The sequence below is a fragment of the Oncorhynchus mykiss genome, chromosome 5 (assembly GCF_013265735.2).
Source record: "Oncorhynchus mykiss isolate Arlee chromosome 5, USDA_OmykA_1.1, whole genome shotgun sequence".
Taxonomy (NCBI): Eukaryota; Metazoa; Chordata; class Actinopteri; order Salmoniformes; family Salmonidae; genus Oncorhynchus; species Oncorhynchus mykiss.
Window position 1 is genome coordinate 69549249 of NC_048569.1, and position 25136 is coordinate 69574384.

General features: G+C 43.9%; 1 protein-coding gene across 1 annotated transcript in view; it reads right to left on the minus strand.

The window, feature by feature from the left end:
• Positions 1-2554: 2554 nt before the first annotated feature.
• The window catches only part of LOC110524447 (acyl-CoA-binding domain-containing protein 6), a 67273-nt gene continuing 44691 nt past the window's right edge, over positions 2555-25136 (minus strand). Inside the window, exons 8-9 of the mRNA XM_036978245.1 lie at positions 8255-8285; positions 2555-4955 (exon numbers count right to left, since the gene is read on the minus strand). Coding sequence (XP_036834140.1) covers positions 4801-4955; positions 8255-8285 — 186 coding nt within the window. The 3' untranslated portion in view covers positions 2555-4800. The remainder of the gene's footprint in view (positions 4956-8254; positions 8286-25136) is intronic.

Genomic DNA, 25136 nt, shown 5'->3' on the forward strand with positions numbered 1-25136 from the left:
AAAAATTCAGTCTCTCGATGTGCAAAACTGATAGAGACATACCCCAAGCGACTTACAGCTGTAATCGCAGCAAAAGGTGGCGCTACAAAGTATTAACTTAAGGGGGCTGAATAATTTTGCACGCCCAATTTTTCAGTTTTTGATTTGTTAAAAAAGTTTGAAATATCCAATAAATGTCATTCCACTTCATGATTGTGTCCCACTTGTTGTTGATTCTTCACAAAAAAATACAGTTTTATATCTTTATGTTTGAAGCCTGAAATGTGGCAAAAGGTCGCAAAGTTCAAGGGGGCCGAATACTTTCGCAAGGCACTGTAAAAGGCACCTAAAGGACTCTCAGACCATGAGAAACAAGATTCTCTGGTCTGATGAAACCAAGATTGAACTCTCCCTACGGTAAAGCATGGTGGTGGCAGCATCATGCTGTGGGGATGTTTTTCAGTGGCAGGGACTGAAAGACTAGTCAGGATTGAGGGAAAGATGAACAGAGCAATGTACAGAGAAATCCTTGATGAAAACTTGCTCCAGAGTGCTCAGGACTTCAGACTGGGGTGAAGGTTCACCTTCCAACAGGAAAACGACCCTAAACACACAGACAAGACAACGCAGGAGTTGCTTCGGGACAAGTCTCTAAATGTTCTTCAGTGGCCCAGTCAGAGCCCTGACTTGAACCCGATCTAACATCTCTGAAGAGACCTGAAAATAGCTGTGCAGCGACCCTCCCCATCCAACCTGACAGAGTTTGAGAGGATCTGCAAAGAAGAACGGGAGAAACTCCCCAAATACAGGATTACCAAGCTTGTAGCATTTTGGTCTTCTGTCATTACAGGGTATTGGGTATAGATTGATGAGGGGGGGAAAACACAATTTAATCAATTTTAGAATAAGGCCTTAAAGTAACAAATTGTGGAAAAAGTCAAAGGGTCTGAATACTTTCCCGAATGCATTGTATAATTTAGCTGTATGTATTTTTAGATATAGGCTGATTGTAAATGTGTATTATTGTTCCGTCACCATCTTCATTGCAAAGATAAATAAGTACAAACATAAGCTAAGTTACAGAAATCAGCCTTTTTTATTTAACTAGGCAAGTCAGTTAAGAACAAATTCTTATTTACAATGACGGCCTATCCCAGCCAAAACCTAACCCGGACGACGCTGGACCAATTGTGCACCGCCCTATGGGACTCCCAATCATGGCCGGTTGTGATACAGCCCAGGATCGAACCAGGGTCTGTAGTGACGCCTCTAGCACTGAGATGCAGTGCCTTAGACCTCTGCGCCACTCGGGAGGAAAGCAGACAGGCTCTATCTATCTGAGCTACTGTGTCCAACACACACCTGTTATGTTGTGCATCAACTAACCAAAAAATACAGGCATGCACCACATTATTACAGGACAAAACAGCTCAATCAAGCCAGATGGTCTTGTAAGTATTAAAGTAAAGCTTGCATTCATTTAATAAAAAGAGCATGAAAAGGTAGTGTAGTGGGATAATGTCTTACTGTTGTGTGTGAAGAATCCAATACATTAACTTGTATGTGGTACAAATCACATTGTGGAAGCACCTCCTCCAAAAGTATGAATTAGGTTGAATGAGAAGGTTTGAATCCTAAGCAACCTGCCTACACATATAGTGTTTAGTACAATACCAACATAGCTATTGTAGTAGGTCAAAGCTGTGTGCTGTACAATCTTAGTAGAGCATGGTTGGGATAGGCATTGTGGTGCTCAAGTTAATTTCCTCTCTTTTTCAGCTTCAGACCAATGCCTATTCTCACTTAAAACTCGGTTTAAAAAAAAATATTCTTACTACTTTGGGTAAACTATCCCTCTTTTTCTAAGAGTGTAGAGATAGAGAGAAGCATTAAGTATGGCTTAAATACAGGAGAGTAGAGATAGAGATAAGCATTAAGTATGGCATAAATACAGGAGAGTAGAGATAGAGAGAAGCATTAAGTATGGCATAAATACAGGAGAGTAGAGATAGAGAGAAGCATTAAGTATGGCATAAATACAGGAGAGTAGAGATAGAGAGAAGCATTAAGTATGGCATAAATACAGGAGAGTAGAGATAGAGAGAAGCATTAAGTATGGCTTAAATACAGGAGAGTAGAGATAGAGAGAAGCATTAAGTATGGCATAAATACAGGAGAGTAGAGATAGAGAGAAGCATTAAGTATGGCATAAATACAGGAGTGTATATTACATAACATCGTAAATTAACAGAATACGACAAGTCTCAATTTTAAGTTCCTTACAATTCCGCATTACTAAAACCCATGAGCTAAAAGCAGTCTTGTTGGCTAGTCATCTGCAATATACTGGCTATAAATTCATAGTTAAATGGAAACAAATAGAATGTAAATATAACTCTTTAATAATTTATCTGTTATCCAGCCGTGTCGGAGTCATAGCATGTGTGTCCTATACTTAAGTATCATCAATTTGGTTGCATTTTAGCTATTCCTGTTGCAGAACAAGCACGTCTGCATAAAACGCCACAAAACAAGCTGGTTTTATTCAGCCATTGATTAGACAAGCCATGGGCATTAATGGATAGCCTTTAATAGTGCTGCCTTACAAAGATAAACAGCGACAAAGACAGTTAGGATAATTTACACGGCACTTACAGCACTAGTATACAAATAAATCTGGGAAATTCCTGCACTGTTGCTTTTGCAAAGATGACAAACACAAGCACAAATGCCATTATCATCGATCTGAGGCTTTTATTACAAACTTCCTGAAGGTAACAATTCTGTGTTCCTTCTGATGGAAAGAAATACATTAACATGTAAATAGATATTTGGTTCAGACTAAACTTAATCTTGGACATCAAGACAGGATATTTGTCTCCTAAAATTATGGTTTATTTTAATGTTGAGCAATGGCTGCCATGACAGAGTGTAGCTTTAAAAGGGTTTGAGTCACAGAGAGACCTTTCAATGACAACTTCAAGGTTGTTCTTCTGTTTGAAGTGAAATTAGGTTTGTTTCACTGGGTCATTATAGCAGAAATGAGATGCACATATAATATAATTAGAGAGAGGGAGGGTCGTTAACAGGATATTGCCTTCAGTGTCTGCTGAGGTGTTGCATAAGAACATTCTGAGGAGAAGAACCATATAGACACTTGAGTGTCTGTGTAGCAGCTTTGATCACTATCGCCTTGAGTAGCAGCAGACGGCAATGCTTGTTAATCATGCACTAAACACACGGCTTGCAGCAAGAGACTTATCGAGTCCTCTTGAAGATATTAGAGGGATGCATTTCAACAGCAGAGCTGAGATTTTGCTTACTGTTGAATTTCAAGCAATACTGTTCTGGGGACTAGCAAGCGGATTGCATTAAGAATTGGCCAGTACAATGACATGCCACTGCTTTTAACCACCAGACTGGGGAGAGTAAGAGAGGGAGAGGAAAGTGCTCCAGTTCATCTCTGTAACAAACCTTGGCCATCTGTCACTAATGGTGTTAGAGAACCATAGAGAGGCGACTTGTAAAAATGCACAAACGTTAAGTAAAGAAGGTTGAGCAATATGGGCTGCGATTTGAGAGGAGGCAGTGTCAAAAGTGAAAAGCTCAGAGAAAATGGAGGCCCATAATGGAAACATAATGGGCTTAGTGTCACAGTTGTGCAGACATGCCTGGGGAGCATGCCGTCACCGACTACTACTCCAACCCGATCAGGATTTAGGAAATTACTGGAAAATGGGCGAAACATCCTTTTGAAATATACCGACAGCATAATTCCTGGTTGTGTAGGGAATGCATAACAATGCTTTCTCTCTCAGTGATACTGCAACAGAGCAGACTGTCTGGGCTGGACCATCTCTGTTCTGTATGCTGGGGCCATGGTGACAGACAGCAGTCAGCCGCAGCAGGACTCTTTTTGGTGACTGTTATTTAATGCCTCGTGTTCAGAGAGAGGGATTACAGCATGTCCCCATTGTTTGTTCAAATGTGCATTAGCTTCTTTATCAAGCTGTAGTTAAGAGCTGAGATTCCAGATTTAGTATTCTCATCAGGTGGGAGGGAGGGGGTGCCAAAGAGACTGCTCTGATCAGAAGAGCTTACGAAAAACTAAAGCAGATTTGGAGGCAGCCCATGTGTTGGCTATTTGGAGAACATCCAAATATATCTTAAGTGACATAATAGAGGGTGTGGGTATGTGGGGTGGGCCAAGGGAGACAGGATGTGGACAAAGAGTTCCCTCAAATGAAGAGGCCTGGCCAGGCAATTTGATCGGTGTGCTGCTATGGTTACGTTAGTTATCATGGAATAACTTTTAGCTAGATTTCTCCATGCTCCATCTGAATATAAAATTGCATATTCTAAGTTTATTTTTGGACAAATATAGGTTGAATTTGTATTTTCTTGTCCAGATCTATATATGCAAGGATGATACCAACTAAAATGCTAAATAAGCAGTCAGACTAGAGAGGTAATAATAGGTAAACTTCTTTGGAAGTTATATCTCTTTTTATTTTTTTTTTACCAATATACATATGCTATCCAAATGTCTTTCAAAAATAATAATAATCAGGAAACACAACACAAAATCCGAAGTGCAAACATGACTGTCGTGTCATCAAAGGAGGTGGTCGGAAAAAGTCAGAGAGAAACTAATTTCTTTAATAGCGATGATGATGGATGCATTCCTTGGAATGGGACATGAGAGATGATGAAGTGGTGGGTTGCACTTTCAGAGTGTGATGACCATTACTGAGAGAGCTGGATGCTAGGTCTAGGATGGGATGGGCACCGGCTGGAGGGGAGGGGATGGCGAAGCTGGGCCTAGCCCTTGGGGGCGGTGTACTGGCGCAACAGTGAGGAGATGGAGCTGGATTCAGTGACCTCCTCAGGCAGAGAGCCCTCCTGGTCCTTCATGGAAGGGTCTGCCCCAGCCTGTAGAAGCAGTTCCACTACGTCAGCAAACTCACACGCAGACGCTGCAGGACAGAGCAAGAGGGGGGGCAGAATAACAGAACAGGGAGCGAGAACAGAAGGAGAGAGTGTGTGTGTGTGTGGGGGGGTGCACAGCACAGCAGGGTGAGAGAGAATGAGAGAGAGGAAAGCGATATCATTGTGATGCACTTCAGAGGTAAAAGGATCCAGGATTGACTACATAGGTAACATGCCATGAAAGCAGCCATTTCCATATATCATTCTGGGTGGTATGACAAGACAGGACATAGTAAATCTCATTGTTCTGACAGCAACTTTAATACACACTTATCTGTATATCTTACAGTACCCAAATTACTAATAGAAAAGGATAGGATCACCTTTAAATATCTCCAAGGTCACCTGAGGAGACATGATGCACACAACTATGTCTAAACACAGCCTCTAAGCATTGGTGTTTATATTCCTTTTTTAACCTGAGTGCAGGAGTCAATGAAAAGCTCATATGGAGGCCCATTGACATTTCCCTGAACCTGTGGTTGGCTGAAACACTCAATTTGTGCCCGATTGGCAATTTGTGTCCCACTAAAAGGACTCACAGGCTAGGCTACGATATGAGGATAGGGCTTGCATTTTCTTAACTTAGTTAGCGAGTCACAGCGCTGATGCACCTAGATTCCTCTGTGCTCAGAGTGCTTTTCTCCGCCAGTGTCAATCGCTCTCTCCTCTTAAAAAGAGAGCCCTCCTGCTCTTGTGTGATGGGCTGATGTCAGCAGGAACGGCTGATTGACAGCAGGCGCTTTTATCCTCCAGCCCAGAGGTGGCTAAAGTGTCACCCGTTCTCAGCAGGGAGAGAAAAAAATCAGCCGTGGTTATGTCAGGTTCAATCATTTTTTATTCTTCTAAATTGTATATATATTTTTTTGGGCTGCGTGTGGGGCCTTGGTCTGTAAAAATCCTCATCCCCCCGGGAGTCGTTGAGAAGGAGAACAATTTATAGTGTGCAGTAAACCCTCCATTAATCATTTGCCAGCCACTGTGGCCCTGTGCAAAGAGAGGTGGAAATGAATTTTCATTCTCTGCTATTTGTCTCCAAGAGTTCATCGCTTATGTTTATTAGTCATTTTTTTAAGCCCCATCCTCCTGTCCCTGCCTGGGTCCCCAGTGGCGTGTGGTCTACTGTACGCCAGCCACGTGCCCAGTCCCCACCCTGTTATCACCCATTCCAGCCACGTGCCCAGTCCCCACCCTGTAGTTACCCAGTCCAGCCACGTGCCCAGTCCCCACCCTGTAGTCATCCAGTCCAGCCACGTGCCCAGTCCCCACCCTGTAGTCACCCAGCCCAGCCACGTGCCCAGCCCCCACCCTGTTGTCACCCAGCACAGCCACGTGCCCAGTCCCCACCCTGTAGTCACCAAGCCCAGCCACGTGCCCAGTCCCCACCCTGTAGTCACCCAGCACAGCCACGTGCCCAGTCCCCACCCTGTAGTCACCAAGCCCAGCCACGTGCCCAGTCCCCACCCTGTAGTCACCCAGCCCAGCCACGTGCCCAGTCCCCACCCTGTAGTCACCCAGCCCAGCCACGTGCCCAGTCCCCACCCTGTAGCCACCCAGCCCAGCCACGTGCCCAGTCCCCACCCTGTAGTCACCCAGCCCAGCCACATGCCCCCACCCTGTAGTCACCCAGCCCAGCCACGTGCCCAGTCCCCACCCTGTAGTCACCCAGCACAGCCACGTGCCCAGTCCCCACCCTGTAGTCACCAAGCCCAGCCACGTGCCCAGTCCCCACCCTGTAGTCACCCAGCCCAGCCACGTGCCCAGTCCCCACCCTGTAGTCACCCAGCCCAGCCACGTGCCCAGTCCCCACCCTGTAGCCACCCATCCCAGCCACGTGCCCAGTCCCCACCCTGTAGTCACCCAGCCCAGCCACATGCCCCCACCCTGTAGTCACCCAGCCCAGCCACGTGCCCAGTCCCCACCCTGTAGTCACCCAGCACAGCCACGTGCCCAGTCCCCACCCTGTAGTCACCAAGCCCAGCCACGTGCCCAGTCCCCACCCTGTAGTCACCCAGCCCAGCCACGTGCCCAGTCCCCACCCTGTAGTCACCCAGCCCAGCCACGTGCCCAGTCCCCACCCTGTAGCCACCCATGCCCAGCCACGTGCCCAGTCCCCACCCTGTAGTCACCCAGCCCAGCCACATGCCCCCACCCTGTAGTCACCCAGCCCAGCCACGTGCCCAGTCCCCACCCTGTAGTCACCCAGCCCAGCCACGTGCCCAGTCCCCACCCTGTAGTCACCCAGCCCAGCCACATGCCCAGTCCCCACCTTGTAGTCACCCAGCCCAGCCACGTGCCCAGTCCCCACCCTGTAGTCACCCAGCCCAGCCACATGCCCAGTCCCCACCCGGTAGTCACCCAGCCCAGCCACTGTGCCAGTCCCCACCCTGTAGTCACCCAGCCCAGCCACGTGCCCAGTCCCCACCCAGCCCAGCCACATGCCCAGTCCCCACCCGGTAGTCACCCAGCCCAGCCACATGCCCAGTCCCCACCCGGTAGTCACCCAGCCCAGCCACATGCCCAGTCCTCACCCGGTAGTTACCCAGCCCAGCCACATGCCCAGTCCCCACCCGGTAGTCACCCAGCCCAGCCACATGCCCAGTCCCCACCCGGTAGTCACCCAGCCCAGCCACATGCCCAGTCCCCACCCGGTAGTCACCCAGCCCAGCCACGTGCCCAGTCCCCACCCGGTAGTCACCCAGCCCAGCCACGTGCCCAGTCCCCACCCTGTAGTCACCCAGCCCAGCCGGGGGCCAGATGGTGTCCCCCCACACACACACCAAGGGCTCAGAGGACATGGGGGCCGCCCATGGGAGGGGGTATTGCGAGTCTGAGGAGCACTGTTGATTTCCTTGGGGAGACCTGGTGATTATTACACACTGCCACTCCATACGCACAGACACACACACATAGACCATAGATTAGACACAAGCACATGAGCATACACACACACACACACACAGATGGAAAGAGGGAGGGATGAAAGAGACGCTGATGGATGAAAGGCACCTTAGATAGAAAAAGCAGTAAAAGAGGGAGAAGAGAGGGGGATGAGAAAGAGCGAGGGAGAGTGAGACAGATGCAGGGCCAAGAGAGCAGATGGTGCACGCTTTCCCATCCATCACCATACAATTGTTCACACTCATAAACAGAGATGCAATTTACAGTACATGTACAGACATACAACCATTCATACACAAACATAGCCTATATACACATATTCACCCAGAAATCTAGATGACATTCTCTGATATCTGGAAGCTTTTGGTTTATGACAACTCCTTACCATAGTGTAACGCTGTCTGGCCCTCGTCATCCTGCGAGAAGAGAGTGAGAAATGTTAAGAAACCTGAGGAGAGCTAAAGACAAACAAGTCTAACTTGCAGACCCATAACACAGTAATAGAGACAATAACCATCGCTCTGTTTGTCAAAGAACAATGAAAGAACCTTAGCCTTGACAGTTGTAAAGTTCTTACTTGTGGCTTGCAAACTTTGCAGTTGAGAAAACTACGGTATTATTGACTAAATCAAAAACCCAATGATTTCACCATAAAGGGGATTATGTGAAAAGATTAAATATTGATCTCAACCTGAGCGAACAATTAAACCTTTCAACTTGGGAGAGACTCTATAGCGACCTGAGCCAGTGGAACCAATGGCATTAGCCCAGTAGCTACCCCTGAGCCCTAGCTGAGCCGTCCCTGCCACAGGTTAACACACTGTGGCCAATGGGCCAGGAAGAGAAGGCAGACCTCCGTGCTCAACAGGCTCTGAGGTAGGGTGACACGGCCAGGGTCGAGGGACAAAGCCTGGGCGTCTCTCGTCATTGTCTTGGGGTGAGAACGTGCTAAATGCATTACCCACGGAGGCCGTACCGTCACACAATGGTCTTGCTACAAAGGAGCAATCTGCCCTGAGCACGGCCACCGTTTGGGACTAATTGAAGTGGTATCTGTACTCTGTGTCCTGGAGCGGGGGTGTAAATCCTGTGGACTCTATGTGTAGGAGGCATGAGGCCGGGAGTGAGACAGGGAGGGGGTTGGTGTAACACTGACACAGTGTATGACACGCATCATCAAGGGGGATTCATCTCTTAATTACCACTCCAGCGTGCCTTTTCACCCCATAATGATGACAAACTGCAATACTGTTGTCACCAGCAAGCCGCAGGATCAGATGGGAACAATTAGAATACCTGCAGTCACTGAGCTAACTGTCTGTTTCTTTAGTAAGGTCTAAGGCTGTCAAAACCTGACTATCAGCATCCAGCTCAGCCGCAGGAACAGCCTTTCTGCTACTTACAAGATAGAACGATCATACAAGGCAGCATGAAATATACAGTCAGTTACAGAGTTATTGGCACCCTTGATAAAGACAATTTCCTATTTCTTCTCAAATAAGTTGAAATTTAAAAAAAAACTTTCGGTCTTCACACCTTGTTATTGGTTTTTCAACATTCTAGAAGCAATATTATTTCTGTAAACTTAAGTTTACAATTTTATTTCGAAAATAAAGACAAATGACACCGGCACCCCGGAGGTAGTACTTGGTTGCAAAGCCTTTGGACAAAATAACTGCAGAGTAATGCCTCTTGTAGCCATCAATGAGCTTGCTGCACCTTTCTAATGCCAATTTGTTCCACTTCTCAGCAGCAACCTGCTCTAATTCTTCAATGTTTAAGGGGGGCCTTCCACCAAAAGCTGTTTTCAGATCTCGCTATAGGTTTTGGATGTAATTTAGATCTGAACTCTTCGCTGACCACTCCAGAACAGTCCAGCATCTCTTCTTGAATCATTTCAGGGTGCTTTTTATGTGCGTTTGGGGTCGGTGTCTTGCTGGAAGACCCACAACCTTCAATGGAGACCAAACAAAATTTCACTTAGGGCTCCCAAAAGGCTAGGGCTGGCTCTAACTGCATGTGTGGGTATGGATATGGGTAAACAGATGAGTTCAGATTTTTGTGTTGCCCCCACCCCCATCAAATCTGCCCATCCCTGGTCTAGTGGGTCTATTGCATGTGTTAACTTCATGCAGGAGAGATGCAGGCATGATGATACCCACTGACAGACAGGCAGGCAGAGAGAGAAAGGCAACAAACAGGTAAGACAGTGAGAAGTGCCTCTCCAAGCTCATAGAGTTCATATTATCTCTGATGAAATTCTAGCATCTTAAGTCTAGAGGGTGAATTGTATGTGTTTACTTCATGCAGGAGAGAGGCTGTCATGATTATAGTTCATTTTAGAGTGGCGATTGATTCATTTCTGTTGGACCTTTCAAGCCTACCTTAAAAAAAAGGTTTTAAACAGATTTTAACTGTGTATGTTGCTGTTTATTATTACAGTATACTAACTGTATTATAAGTTGAAAATATGACGTTAAGTTTTAAGCCATACAGTATGTAGAGCTGCAGTAACCTGACATAGGGGAAGTGAGTAAAATGCTAGGAAATTAATCATACAGTAGCAGAGAAAGAGTACAAAATGTTTTTTTAAATTAAATATATCCACATTAAGTCACACTGTTATTCAGTACAGTATGAATGGTCATGGCCCTTAGACTGATTGGACTGTATCAGTGTAAGTGCCCTTTAAAAAATATGTATATATATATATATATATATATTTCACCTTTATTTAACCAGTTAGGCCAGTTGAGAACAACTTCTCATTTACAACTGCCACCTGGCCAAGATAATGCAAAGCAGTGTGACACACACAACAACACAGAGTTACGCATGGGATAAACAGAAATACAGTCAATAACACAATAAAAATATATATATATATTGTGTGCAAATTGTAACGGTTTTGACTTGAGGTTATTGTTTGTAGGGGTGCCAGGTTGGTGGTGCGTACCAGAGAAAATATTGATTTCTCCTCTTGGTTTGGGAGGGAATGAGTCCCGTCTGGTCCTTCAAGTCTACACTAGAGGTCGACCGATTAATCGGAATGGCCGAATAATTAGGGCCGATTTCAACTTTTCATAACAATCCGAAATGTGTAATTTTGGACGCTGATTTTGCAGATTTTCCCCCCCATTTTTTACACCTTTATTGAATCTTTATTTAACTAGGCAAGTCAGTTAAGAACACATTCTTATTTTCAATGACAACCTAGGAACGGTGGGTTAACTGCCTGTTCAGGGGCAGAACGACAGATTTTTACCTTGTCAGCTCAGGGATTCAATCTTGCAACCTTACGGTTAACTAGTCCAACACTCCAACCACCTGCCTCACGAGGAGCCCGCCTGTTACGCGAATTCAGCAAGAAGCCAAGGTAAGTTGCTAGCTAGCATTAAACTTAATCAATCATAATCACTAGTTATAACTACACATGGTTGATGATATTACTAGTTTATCTAGCGTGTCCTGCGTTGCATATAATCGATGCAGTGCGCATTCGCGAAAAAGGACTGTCGTTTCTCCAACGTGTACCTAACCATAAACATCAACGCCTTTCTTAAAATCAATACACAGAAGTATATATTTTTAAACCTGCATATTTAGTTAAAAGAAATCCAGGTCAGCAGGCAATATTAACCAGGTGAAATTGTGTCACTTCTCTTGCGTTCATTGCACGCAGAGTCGGGGTATATACAACAGTTTGGGCCACCTGGCTCATTGCAAACTAATTTGCCAGAATTTTACGTAATTATGACATAACATTGAAGGTTGTGCGATGTAACAAGAATATTTAGACAGATGGATGCCACCCGTTAGATAAAATACGGAACGGTATTTCTGTGTGTTATTATGTTATAACTAAGTCTATGATTTGATAGAGCAGTCTGACTGAGCGATGGTAGGCACCAGCAGGCTCATAAGCATTCATTCAAACAGCACTTTCGTGCATTTTGCCAGCAGCTCTGCTGTTTATGACTTCAAGCCTATCAACTTCCGAGATTAGGCTGGTGTAACGATGTGATGTGAAATGGCTAGCTAGTTAGCGGGTTTGCGCTAATAGCGTTTCAAACGTCACTCGCTCTGAGACTTGGAGTCGTTATTCCCCTTGCTCTGCATGGTTAACGCTGCTTCGAGGGTGGCTGTTGTCGTTGTGTTCCTGGTTCAAGCCCAGGTAGGAGTGAGGAGAGGTACAGAAGCTATACTGTTACACTGGCAATACTAAAGTGCCTATAAGAACATCCAATAGTCAAAGGTATATGAAATACAAATGGTATAGAGAGAAATAGTCCTATAATAATACAACCTAAAACGTCTTACCTGGGAATATTTTAGACTTATGTTAAAAGGAACATGTTCTCATGTTCTGAGCAAGGAACTTAAATGTTAGCTTTCTTATATGGCACATATTGCACTTTTACTTTCTTCTCCACCACTTTGTTTTTGCGTTATTTAAACCAAATTGAACACGTTTCATTATTTATTTGAGGCTAAATAGATTTTATTGATGTATTATATTAAGTTAAAATAAGTGTTAATTCAGTATTGTTGTAATTGTCATTATTACAAATACATTTTAAAAATCGGCATCGGCTTTTTTTTGTCCTCCAATCATCGGTATCGGCGTTGAAAAATCATAATCGGTCGACCTCTAGTCTACACCAAAACAAAGAACTCATGTAAAAGTCAGGATGGACATACACTTTTCATAAACCCTTAAAACATTGGAAATAACTTCAAAACAACTGCATTATTTTGCGTGGGTGGTATTACCAACATAAATTAATCACACACACATAATAATATAACAAATAATGATCTCTGGTTACTACAGAAAAGACCTGTACCTTGGGCCTAAAAGAGTCCAGCCCGGTAAAGGAGTTCAGGGAACTCAAGTGACCTTAGTCACGCAATGTTTGTCCGTTCATACAAGTGTAGCGTAAACCCAGTCTCTTTTCATACAATCAAAATATAAACTCACACAAGTGATAGATGTGCAGATGATGATGTCCAAGAAGAAATACTGGTGTGCAAAAGAGCAAAAAAAGTAAATAAAAACAATATGGGGATGAGGTAGGTAGTTGGATGGGCTATTAATAGATGGGCTGTGTACAGCTGCAGCGAGTGGTAAGCTGCTCAGATTGCTTCAGCTATTCTTTATCAACTTCAGCTATTTTTGCAATTCGTTCAAGACATTGGCAGCAGAGAATTGGAAGGAAATGTGGCCAAATGAGGTGTTGGCTTTGGGTATGACCAGTGAGATATACCTGCTGGAGCGTGTGCTACGGGTGGGTGCTGCTATAGTGACCAGTAAGCTGAGATAAGGCAGAGCTTTACCTAGCAAATACTTATAGATAACCTAGAGCCAGTGGGTTTGGCGAAGAATATGTAGCGAGGACCAGCCAACGAGAGCATACAGGTTGCAGTGGTGGGTAGTATATGGGCTTTGGTGACAAAACGGATGGCACTGTGATAGACTGCATCCAGTTTGATGGGTAGAGTTTTGGAGGCTATTTTGTAAATGACATCGCCGAAGTCGAGGATTGGTAGGATAGTCAGTTTTACGAGGGTATGTTTGGCAGCGTTATTGAAGGAGACTTTGTTGTGAAATAGGAAGCCGATTCTAGATTTAATTTTGGATTGGAGATGCCTAATGTGAGTCTGGAAGGAGAGTTTACAGTCTAGCTAGACACCTAGGTATTTGTATTTGTCCACATATTCTAAGTCAGAACCGTCCAGAGTAGTGATGCTAGTCGGGCGGGCAGGTGCAGGCAGAGATCGGTTGAAGAGCATGCATTTTGTTTTACTTGCATTTAAGAGCAGTTGGAGGCCACGGAAGGAGTGTTGTATGGCATTGAAGCTTGTTTGTAGGTTTGTTAACACAATGTCCAAAGAAGGGTCAGATGTAAACAGTAGTTGGTGAACCAGGCGAGGCAGTCATTTGAGAAACCAAGGCTGTTGAGTCTGCCGATAAGAATACAGTGATTTACAGAGTCGAAAGCCTTGGCCAGGTCGATGACGACGGCTGCACAGTACTGTCTTTTATCGATGACGGTTATGATATCGTTTGGTACCTTGAGCGTGGCTGAGTTGCACATGTGATCAGCTCGGAAACTGGATTGCACAGCGGAGACGGTACGGTGGGATTTGAAATGGTTGGTGATCTGTTTGTTAACTTGGCTTTCGAAGACTTTAGAATGGCAGGGCAGGATGGATGTAGGTCTGTAACAGTTTGGGTCTAGAGTGTTACCCGCTTTGAAGAGTGGGATGACCGTGGCAGCTTTCCAATCTTTAGGAATCTCGGACGATATGAAAGAGAGGTTGAACAGATTAGTAATAGGTGTTGCAACAACGGTGGCAAATAATTTTAGAAAGAGAGGGTCCAGATTGTCTAGCCCAGCTGATTTGTAGGGGTCCAGATTTTGCAGGTCTTTCAGAACATCAGCAATCTGGATTTGGGTGAAGGAGAAGCTGGGGAGGCTTTGGCAAGTAGCTGCGGGGGGTGCGAAGCTGTTGGCCGGGGTTGGGGTATCCAGGAGGAAAGCCGTAGAGAAATGCTTATTGAAATTCTCGATTATCGTGGATTTATCGGTGGTGACAGTGTTTCCTAACCTCAGTGCAGTGGACAGCTGGGAGGAAGTGCTCTTATTCTCCATGGACTTTACAGTGCCCCAAAACATTTTGGAGTTAGAGCTACAGGATGCTAATCTGTTTGAAAAAGCTAGCCTTTACTTTCCTAACTGACTGTATGTATTGGTTCCTGACTTTCCTGAAAAGTTGCATATCGCAGGGACTATTCGATGCTAGTGCAGTACGCCACAGGATGTTTTTGTGCTGGTCGAGGGCAGTCAGGTCTGGAGTGAACCAAGGGCTATATCTATTCTTAGTTCTACATATTTTGAATGGGGCATGCTTAGTTAAGATGGTGAGAAAATTACTTTTAAAAGAACAACCAGGCATCCTCTACTGACGGGATGAGGTCAATATCCTTCCAGGATACCCGGGCCAGGTCAATTAGAAAGGCCTGCTCGCAGAAGTGTTTTAGGGGGTGCTTGCAGGCGATGAGGGGAGGTTGTTTGATCGTGGGCCCATAACGGCTGCAGGCAATGAGGCAGTGATCGCTGAGATCCTGATTGAAAACAGCAGAGGTGTATTTTGAGGGCAAGTTGGTCAGGATAATATCTATGAGGGTGCCCATGTTTACAGATTTAGGGTTGTACCTGGTTTGTTCCCTGATAATTTGTGTGAGATTGAGGCCATCTAGCTTAGATTGTAGGACGGCCGGTGTGTTAACCATATCCTAGTTTAGGTCACCTAACAGAACGAACTCTGAAGATAGATGGGTGGGGGCAATCAATTCATATATGGTGTCCAGGGCACAGCCCCTCTGCAAGGACCCCCTGTAAATTTGCCTATTTGTAAGTTAATATGTGTCTGTATAGCTCTCAAAAGTCATTAGAAATTAGCATTTAAAACCTGTTTTTCAAAAAAAGATTGGCCAAAGAGCTGAATAGCACTGCCTGGAGTTCAGAATAGCAGACAAAGGATATCAATGATTTGGAAAGATTGATCTGGTCTACTCCCAATAATGTTTACATACTGTTTTTACCCACTTTATAAGATACTGTACTCTAGTAAAGGCTCATCCTATAGAACTACTTGTCAGGGTTGTGGCGTAACGGATTATATGTAATGGATTACAAAAAAATAAAAATAATGTAATCCGTTACGTTACCAGCAAAAATATTGTACAGATTACAGATACTTTAAAAAAACTAGATGATTACTTCGAGGACTCCTTTTAAATTCAGAAAATATGTTCGCACAAAAAAACTTTGACACTTCTGTTTTCTCAACGACATTCAAACCAGAACTGAAAAAAGGCACAACTTAAAATTTGTTCAACCTGAGCGAGTCAGACTATAATTCAGAGACCACTATGATGACACACCAAATGTGTTTGATGGATCGTGGGAAAAGAGCAGGAATAGGATTTGTAGGCTACAGTCCAAGCTATGTCTTTCAATAGTGTGACCACTGTCGGTATCCAAAGATTATCCAACTTCAATAAATGCTTGGAGGTAAGGATGACAGCAGTGGTGTAGTCTACGACGATATGAATATCACTCATTATTGATATCTACATAGAGCATTGTTGTGAATCACACCGCTGCTATCTCATTAAGCTATTTGCGCCTAAGGATTGTGGTTGTTCTGGATGGCTGTTCAAATATAAATGTGTATTTGAACCCAATAATGGTTGAATTCAAGAAGTTTAAGCAGCATATCAATCATTGTTTATGAAACCAGTGGACAGCCAGTGAAAAATGCGCTCTAGCAACAGCTGCACAGTGAGGATCACAGCCTTTGGAATAAAAGTGAGGCTTTTATTGCTCAATCTAAATCATGCCGATAAAAATAAATAAATCCATAGGCCTAATGGACACATGCTCAAACTCACACACTTTTGATAGAATTAAAAATGGGCAATCTGTATTTACTACACCCATTTTTGAATGTGCAAGTTTGAGCATGCGTCTGTCCATTAGGCCTATGGATTTTTTTTAATCAGCAAAAAAAGAAACGTCCCCTTTTCAGGACCCTGTCTTTCAAAGATAATTAATAAAAATCCAAATAACTTCACAGATCTTCATTGTAAAAGGTTTAAACACTGTTTCCAATGCTTGTTCAATGAACCATAAACAATTAACAAACATGCACCTGTGGAACGGTCATTAAGACACTAACGGTTTACAGACGGTAGGCAATTAAGGTCACAGTTACGGAAACATAGGACACTAAAGAGGCCTTTCTACTGACTCTGAAAAACACCAAAAGAAAGATGCCCAGGGTCCCTGCTCATCTGCGTGAACGTGCCTTAGGCATACTGCAAGGAGGCATGAGTACTGCAGATGTGGCCAGGGCAATAAATTGCAATGTCCGTACTGTGAAACGCCTAAGATAGCGCTACAGGGAGACAGAACGGACAGCTGATCATCCTCGCAGTGGCAGACCACGTGTAACAATACATGCACAGGATCGGTACATCCGAACATCACACCTGCGGGACAGGTACAGGATGGCAACAACAACTGCCCGGGTTACACCAGGAAAGGACAATCCCTCCATCAGTGCTCAGACTGTCCGGAACAGGCTGAAATAGGCTGGACTGAGGGCTTGTAGGCCTGTTGTAAGGCAGGTCCTCACCAGACATCACCGGCAACAACGTCGCATATGGGCACAACCCCACCGTCGCTGGACCAGGCAGGACTGGCAAAAAGTGCTCTTCACTGACGAGTCGTGGTTTTGTCTCACTGGGGGTGATGCTCGGATTCGCGTTTATAATCAAAGGAATGAGCGTTCCACCGAGGCCTGTACTCTGGAGCGGGATTGATTTGGAGGTGGAGGGTCCGTAATGGTCTGGGGCGGTGTGTTATAGCATCATCAGACTGAGCTTGTTGTCATTGCAGGCAATCTCAACGCTGTGTGTTACAGGGAAGACATACTCCTCCCTCATGTGGTACCCTTCCTGCAGGCACATCCTGACATGACCCTCCAGCATGACAATGCCACCAGCCATACTGCTCGTTCTGTTCGTGATTTCCTGCAAGACAGGAATGTCAATGTTCTGCCATGGCCAGCTAAGAGCCCTGATCCCAATCCTATTGAGCACGTCTGGGACCTGCTGGATCGGAGGGTGAGGGCTAGGGCCATTCCCCCCAAGAAATGTCCGGGAACTTGCTGGTGCCTTGGTGGAAGAGTGGGGTAACATCTCACAGCAAGAACTGGCAAATCTGGTGCAGTCCACGAGGAGGAGATGCACTGCAGTACTTAATGCAGCTGGTGGCCACACCAGATACTGACTGTTATTTTTGATTTTGACCCCCCCTTTGCTCAGGAACACATTTTTCCATTTCTGTTAGTCACATGTCTGTGGAACATGTTCAGTTTATGTCTCAGTTGTTGAAACTTATGTTCATACAAATATGTCACATGTTAAGTTTGCTGAAAATAAACCAGGTTGACAGTGAGAGGACGTTTCTTTTTTTGCAGAGTTTATATCTCTCAATGAGCTCAATCAGTACTCCATGACAACAAAATCATAAACAACACAGTAGGGCTGGCTAATAAATCCTTAGTTTTGGGGTTATGCTCAGGTAAAACAATTTGGCTAATCTCTACTTCCATATTTCCAAGTCCTATTCTTGAAGATCAAGAATTCTGTTTTTTAATGTAAAGATATAATTTACATAACCAACCCATAAAGTAAAATGTAACATCCATATATGGCCAGCTATGTAAACTTTAACATTGATTTATCCTGCAATAGATGTCATTCAATTGGTAACATACATTTTTGTCTTCTTCTAATGCCCCTCGAGGGGAAAGTAATCTAAAAGTAACTTAATGTAATCAGATTGCGTTACTGAGTTTGGGTAAGCCAAAAGTTACGTGACAATTTTGGACAGGTAACTAGTAAATGTAACGGATTACATTTAGAAAATAACCTATCCAACCCTGCTACTGGTGTATACACCATTTCTATTCACATATTGTTCATACTGTCTATATAGACCATTCACATACAATACCAGTCAAAAGTTTGGACACACCTACCTATTCAAGGGTTTTTCATTATTGTAACAATTTTTTACATTGTAGAATAATATTAGTGAAGACATCAAAACTGTAAAATAACACATAAGGAATCAAGTAACCAAAAAAGTATAATATCCATTGTTCGTGTTTCTTGACCCTATCAAGTCGCTTCTTATTATTGGTGTCCTTTAGTAGTTGTTTCTTTGCAGCAATTTGACCATGAAGGTCTGATTCACGCAGTCTCCCCTGAACAGTTGATGTTGAGATGTGTCTGTTACTTGAACTGTGTGAAGCATTTATTTGGGCTGCAATTTCAGAGGCTGGTAACTCTAATGAACGTATCCTCTGGGTCTTCCTTTCCTTTGGCGGTCCACATTAGAGCCAGTTTCATCATAGCGCTTGATGGCTTGATGAAGAAACAAGTTCTTGACATTTTCCGTATTGACTGTCTTAAAGTAATGATGGATTGTCGTTTCTCTTTGCTTATTTGAGCTGTTCTTGCCATAATATGGACTTGGTATTTTACCAATGTATACCACCCCCATATTGTCACAACAAAACTGATTGGCTCAAACGCATAAAGAAATAAATTAAGACTATCAAGTAATCTAACAATTCCACAAAAACTACCTAATACACACAAATCTAAGTAAAGGAATGGAAATAGAATATATAAATATATGGATGAGCAATGACCGAGCAACATTGGCAAGACACAATAGATGGTTTAAAATACAGTATATTATATGAGATCAGTAATGCAAGATACAGTGCCTTGCGAAAGTATTCGGCCCCTTTGAACTTTGCGACCTTTTGCCACATTTCAGGCTTTAAACATAAAGATATAAAACTGTATTTGTTTGTAGAATCAACAACAAGTGGGACACAATCATGAAGTGGAACGACATTTATTGGATATTTCAAACTTTTTTAACAAATCAAAAACTGAAAAATTGGGCGTGCAAAATTATTCAGCCCCTTTACTTTCAGTGCAGCAAACTCTCTCCAGAAGTTCAGTGAGGATCTCTGAATGATCCAATGTTGACCTAAATGACTAATGATGATAAATACAATCCACCTGTGTGTAATCAAGTCTCCGTATTAATGCACCTGCACTGTGATAGTCTCAGAGGTCCGTTAAAAGCGCAGAGAGCATCATGAAGAACAAGGAACACACCAGGCAGGTCCGAGATACTGTTGTGAAGAAGTTTAAAGCCGGATTTGGATACAAAAAGATTTCCCAAGCTTTAAACATCCCAAGGAGCACTGTGCAAGCGATAATATTGAAATGGAAGGAGTATCAGACCACTGCAAATCTACCAAGACCTGGCCGTCCCTCTAAACTTTCAGCTCATACAAGGAGAAGACTGATCAGAGATGCAGCCAAGAGGCCCATGATCACTCTGGATGAACTGCAGAGATCTACAGCTGAGGTGGGAGACTCTGTCCATAGGACAACAATCAGTCGTATATTGCACAAATCTGGCCTTTATGGAAGAGTGGCAAGAAGAAAGCCATTTCTTAAACATATCCATAAAAAGTGTCGTTTAAAGTTTGCCACAAGCCACCTGGGAGACACACCAAACATGTGGAAGAAGGTGCTCTGGTCAGATGAAACCAAAATTGAACTTTTTGGCAACAATGCAAAACGTTATGTTTGGCGTAAAAGCAACACACCATCCCCACTGTCAAACATGGTGGTGGCAGCATCATGGTTTGGGCCTGCTTTTCTTCAGCAGGGACAGGGAAGATGGTTAAAATTGATGGGAAGATAGATGGAGCCAAATACAGGACCATTCTGGAAGAAAACCTGATGGAGTCTGCAAAAGACCTGAGACTGGGACGGAGATTTGTCTTCCAACAAGACAATGATCCAAAACATAAAGCAAAATCTACAATGGAAGGGTTCAAAAATAAACATATCCAGGTGTTAGAATGGCCAAGTCAAAGTCCAGACCTGAATCCAATCGAGAATCTGTGGAAAGAACTGAAAACTGCTGTTCACAAATGCTCTCCATCCAACCTCACTGAGCTCGAGCTGTTTTGCAAGGAGGAATGGGAAAAAATGTCACTCTCGATGTGCAAAACTGATAGAGACATACCAAGCGACTTACAGCTGTAATCGCAGCAAAGGGTGGCGCTACAAAGTATTAACTTAAGGGGGCTGAATAATTTTGCACGCCCAATTTTTCAGTTTTTGATTTGTTAAAAAAGTTTGAAATATCCAATAAATGTCGTTCCACTTCATGATTGTGTCCCACTTGTTGTTGATTCTTCACAAAAAAATACAGTTTTATATCTTTATGTTTGAAGCCTGAAATGTGGCAAAAGGTCGCAAAGTTCAAAGGGGCCGAATACTTTCGCAAGGCACTGTATATAAACATTATTAAAGCGGAATTATTAAAGTGACTAGTGATCCATTTATTAAAGTGCCAATGATTTCAAGTCTGTATGTAGGCAGTAGCCTCTCTATGTTAGTTATGGCTATTTAACAGTCTGATGGCCTTGAGATAGAATCTATTTTTCAGGTCTCTCGGTCGCAGCTTTGATGCACCTGCACTGACCTCACCTTCTGGATGGTTGCGGAGTGACCAGGCAGTGGCTCAGGTGGTTGTTGTCCTTGATGATTTTTATGGCCTTCCTGTGACATCAGGTGCTGTAGGTGTCCTGGAAGGCAGGTAGTTTGCCCCCGGTAATGCTTTGTGCAGACCACACCACCCTCTGGAGAGCCCTGCGGTTGTGGGTGGTGCAGTTGCCGTACCAGGTGGTGATACAGCCCGACAGGATGCTCTCAATTGTGCACCTGTAAAAGTTTGTGAGGGTTTAATGTGACAAGCCAAATTTCTTCAGCCTCCTGAGGTTGAAGAGGCACTGTTGTGCCTTCTTCCCCACATTGTTTGCGTTTGTGGCCCATTTCAGTTTGTCCGTGATGTGTACGCTGAGGACCTTAAAACTTTCCACCTTCTCCACTGCTGTCCCGTCGATGTTGATTGGAGGGCTCCCTCGGCTGTTTCCTGAAGTCCACGATCATATCCTTTGTTTTGTTGACATTGAGTGAGTTTGTTCTCCTGACACCACACTCCGAGTGCCCTCACCTCTTCCCTATAGGCTGTCTCGTTGTTGTTGGTAATCAAGCCTACTACTGTTGTGTCGTCTGCAAACTTTATGATTGAGTTGGAGGCATGCATGGCCACGCAGTCATGGGTGAACAGGGAGTACATGAGAGGGCTGAGCACGCAACCTTGTGGGGCCGCAGTGTTGAGGATCAGCAAAGTGGAGATGTTGATTCTTACCTTCACCACCGCCCACAGGACCACAGCCCATCAGGAAGTGCAGGACCCAATTGCACAGGTTGGGGTCAAGACCCAGGGCCTCAAGATTAATGATGAGCTTGTAGGGTACTACGGTGTTGAATTCTGAGCTGTAGTCAATGAACAGCATTCTTACATAGGTATTCCTCTTGTCCAGGTGGGATAGGGCAGTGTGCGTGTTAACACGTTTAAATGTCTTGCTCACGTTGGCCACGAAGAAGGAGAACCCACAGTACTTGGTAGCGGGCCGCATCGGTGGCACTGTAATATCCTCAAAGCGGGCAAAGAAGGTGTTTAGTTTGTCTGGAAACAAGACGTCGGTGTCCGTGACGTGGCTGGTTGAGGGGAAAATAATAAAGGAAAATATATTTAAAAAATATATTTTATATATACACAGTACCATTAAAACGTTTGGACACACCTACTGTACTCATTCAAGGGTTTTTCTTTATTTTTACTACTTTCTACATTGTATAATAATAATGAAGACATCAAAACTATGAAATAACACATAAGGAATCATCTAGTAACCAAAAAGGTGTTAAACAAATCAAAATATATTTTATATTTGAGATTCTTCAAAGTAGCCACCCTGTGCCTTGATGACAACTTTACAGTTGACACTATGCATTTGGGCAGGTAGCATTCCCCTGGCATTCACCAAACCCAGATTCGTCCGTCGGACTGCCAGATGGGAAAGCGTGATTCATCACTCCAGAGAACGAGTTTCTACTGCTCCAGAGTCCAAAGGTGGCGAGCTTTACACTACTCCAGCTGACGCCTGGCATTGCGCATGGTGATCTTAGGCTTGTGTGCGGCTACTCGGCCATGGAAACCCATTTAATGAAGCTCCCGACGAACAGTTCTTGTCGTTGCTTCCAGTGGCAGTTTGGAACTCAGTAGTGAGTGTTGCAACCAAGGACAGACGATTTTTACAGATTACTGTTACAGTGCTATTTGGGTTGTCAATTGGATTTGTTCTGACATTTCAAGATATTGTTTATTTTATTTAATGTTCTGATTATTTGTGTAATTGTTTACATTTACTGCATTTTTAGGAGCTGTAACATACTGTAAGCATTTCGTTAAGTACAGGTTCAATTGCGTCCAACATTTAAGTTGGTTCATTCAATATTGACCCTCATGTGAAAAGCAACAAACAAAGTGTTTCACTTTCAATATCAGTAAATCCTCTATTTTTTTGCCCTTGGCCCTAGCCATTAACCACTGAGCACAACCATTAGTAGAACCAACCCAGTGTCAGACAGAGACTGTTAAACCATCCCAGAGCATGAGGGGAGATCTCCTACACTGCCTGGTAAAGGCTCTCTCTAACGAGCCCAGAGATCCTATTGTTTGCCCTGAGTAGCACCACTTCAGGGGCCTGCTGATTCCATTAGAGTTCAATTCCCCCAAGATGGATAGAATACTGATGCAAATGCTCTCAACCATAAATGGTAGAGAGGGATACAGTATTTTCTTATGGCCTGTCCCTATGACAACGTTGAGTATTCAGTACAATGTAAGTGTTAGGCTTTCTCAGCTAAAGCTGCAATAAATCATGAATGGGTATTAATCCCACTTGATGTGCAAAGTGAGTATTAATATCAAATTCACATAATAAGTACAAATGCCTTTACAACTAATTGGTTGAACAGACAGATGCATATCTGGACAATAAATGCATGTCAGTGCGCAGACGCACTCACACACACTCATGCACTACGGTTGGTCTATTGCCCTATACAATAGAGAAGTGGCAGATGTTTAGTGTAGAGGCAGTGAGTGGGACCTTGACGCACACAAATACATACAGGAATAATTAAACTGTAAGGGGTTTAGGTCTTAATCTGCTCCCACTAATCTGGTGTTAGTCCCGGATGGGCTGGGACAGCACGGTATGTGCAGGGACACTCCCAGGGTATGACAGGAACACACACACACACACACACACACACACACACGAGTTGGCTCATGCACAACACATACAAACACACCACAATTAACACAGATTAACAGCGTATAAAATAATACAGAATAATACCATATAAAAATGAAGCTTAACAGCATATCAAAGTATACAACATAATGAAGTAACCACTGCAAAACTAAGTTTGAATAGAAATTATATTAACTTAGACTAAAAACATGCCTGTACATTTCAGTCAAATTATGAAACCAAAAGCCCCAGGTTACCTTTGAAGGCAAATACTGTATGTAGCCTAGGCCCCATAGCATGTGGCAGTGGTATCCAGAGGTAGAGCACTTTGCTGCAGGTTGGTGCACTGTGGCTGAATAAATGTATGTTAGGGCAGGTGGGGGCTCTGGTCTTTTACTGGGCTCTTTAATGGGCTGCAGTGGGGAGGCTGGCTGGACCTGTGTGTCTGGGAGCTGGTACTAGAGGGGGGGGGTCACTGGCCCATCCTCCTCTCCTCTCACCGTTTACTAATGCTCCAAGAGGGGCTTGATGGTAATCAGGGGAAATTGGATTGTCTTGCTTTGGGAAAAAGGAGGAGACTTCCTAGTTGGAGGTAGCTGTTTCCCATGTAGCCTTCCATCCCATTACAGAAGCACATCAGAGCTCATTATATATATTTTTTAAATGTCACCAAAAGATACCTAGATGAATGTCAGCATACAGCTCAATAAAGCAGGGTCCATACAACAGATAGAAGCGGGGGGTAATATAATACATACTAGAGGGCAATATGATTTGGAGGTTCACCATAAAAATTGATTGGTCTATTTGTGTGATGGCAGTACTACCTTTTGCTTACACAAATCTACCATTCCTTTTGGTGATTGAGAGAGGAATGCAATATTATTGGAATAGGGCTGCACAAGTGAATCAAACAACTACAGTCTACATCTTATTGTCTGGCTGCCTTTTTAGTGTGTGTGTGTATGCTTGTGACTGAGTGCATCAATATGTCCATCTCTGTTAATCTATTTGTTTGTAGCAGCCAAAACCCTGGAAGATGCTCCAATCAGACTACCCTTGGAGGGGAGTGCTGGAATTTCCCTTTCCAGTAGCATGGGGGGGGGGAAGAGTCCACAGACAGAGAGAGAAATAAGACGGATAGACGTGAAGACCCTGAAAGAGATGATAAAACACAGAGAAACATGGAAATAGAGATAAGAAACATGGAGAAAATGAGAGAGAGACACGAATAGGGGTTGAAAGGGTTACAGAACAAGGTCTTTCCAGTCCATCACAGCAAAGTAGGTTTGTGTCTACATGAGCCAGACACAGATTCTGTAGAGAAAAATCCCTCTCAAATCCACTGCCATCTGTAGAACCTGCTGCAGCATATGAGGCAGCAGGCAGGGCTTGTTCTCTCTATGGCCAGCCACTAA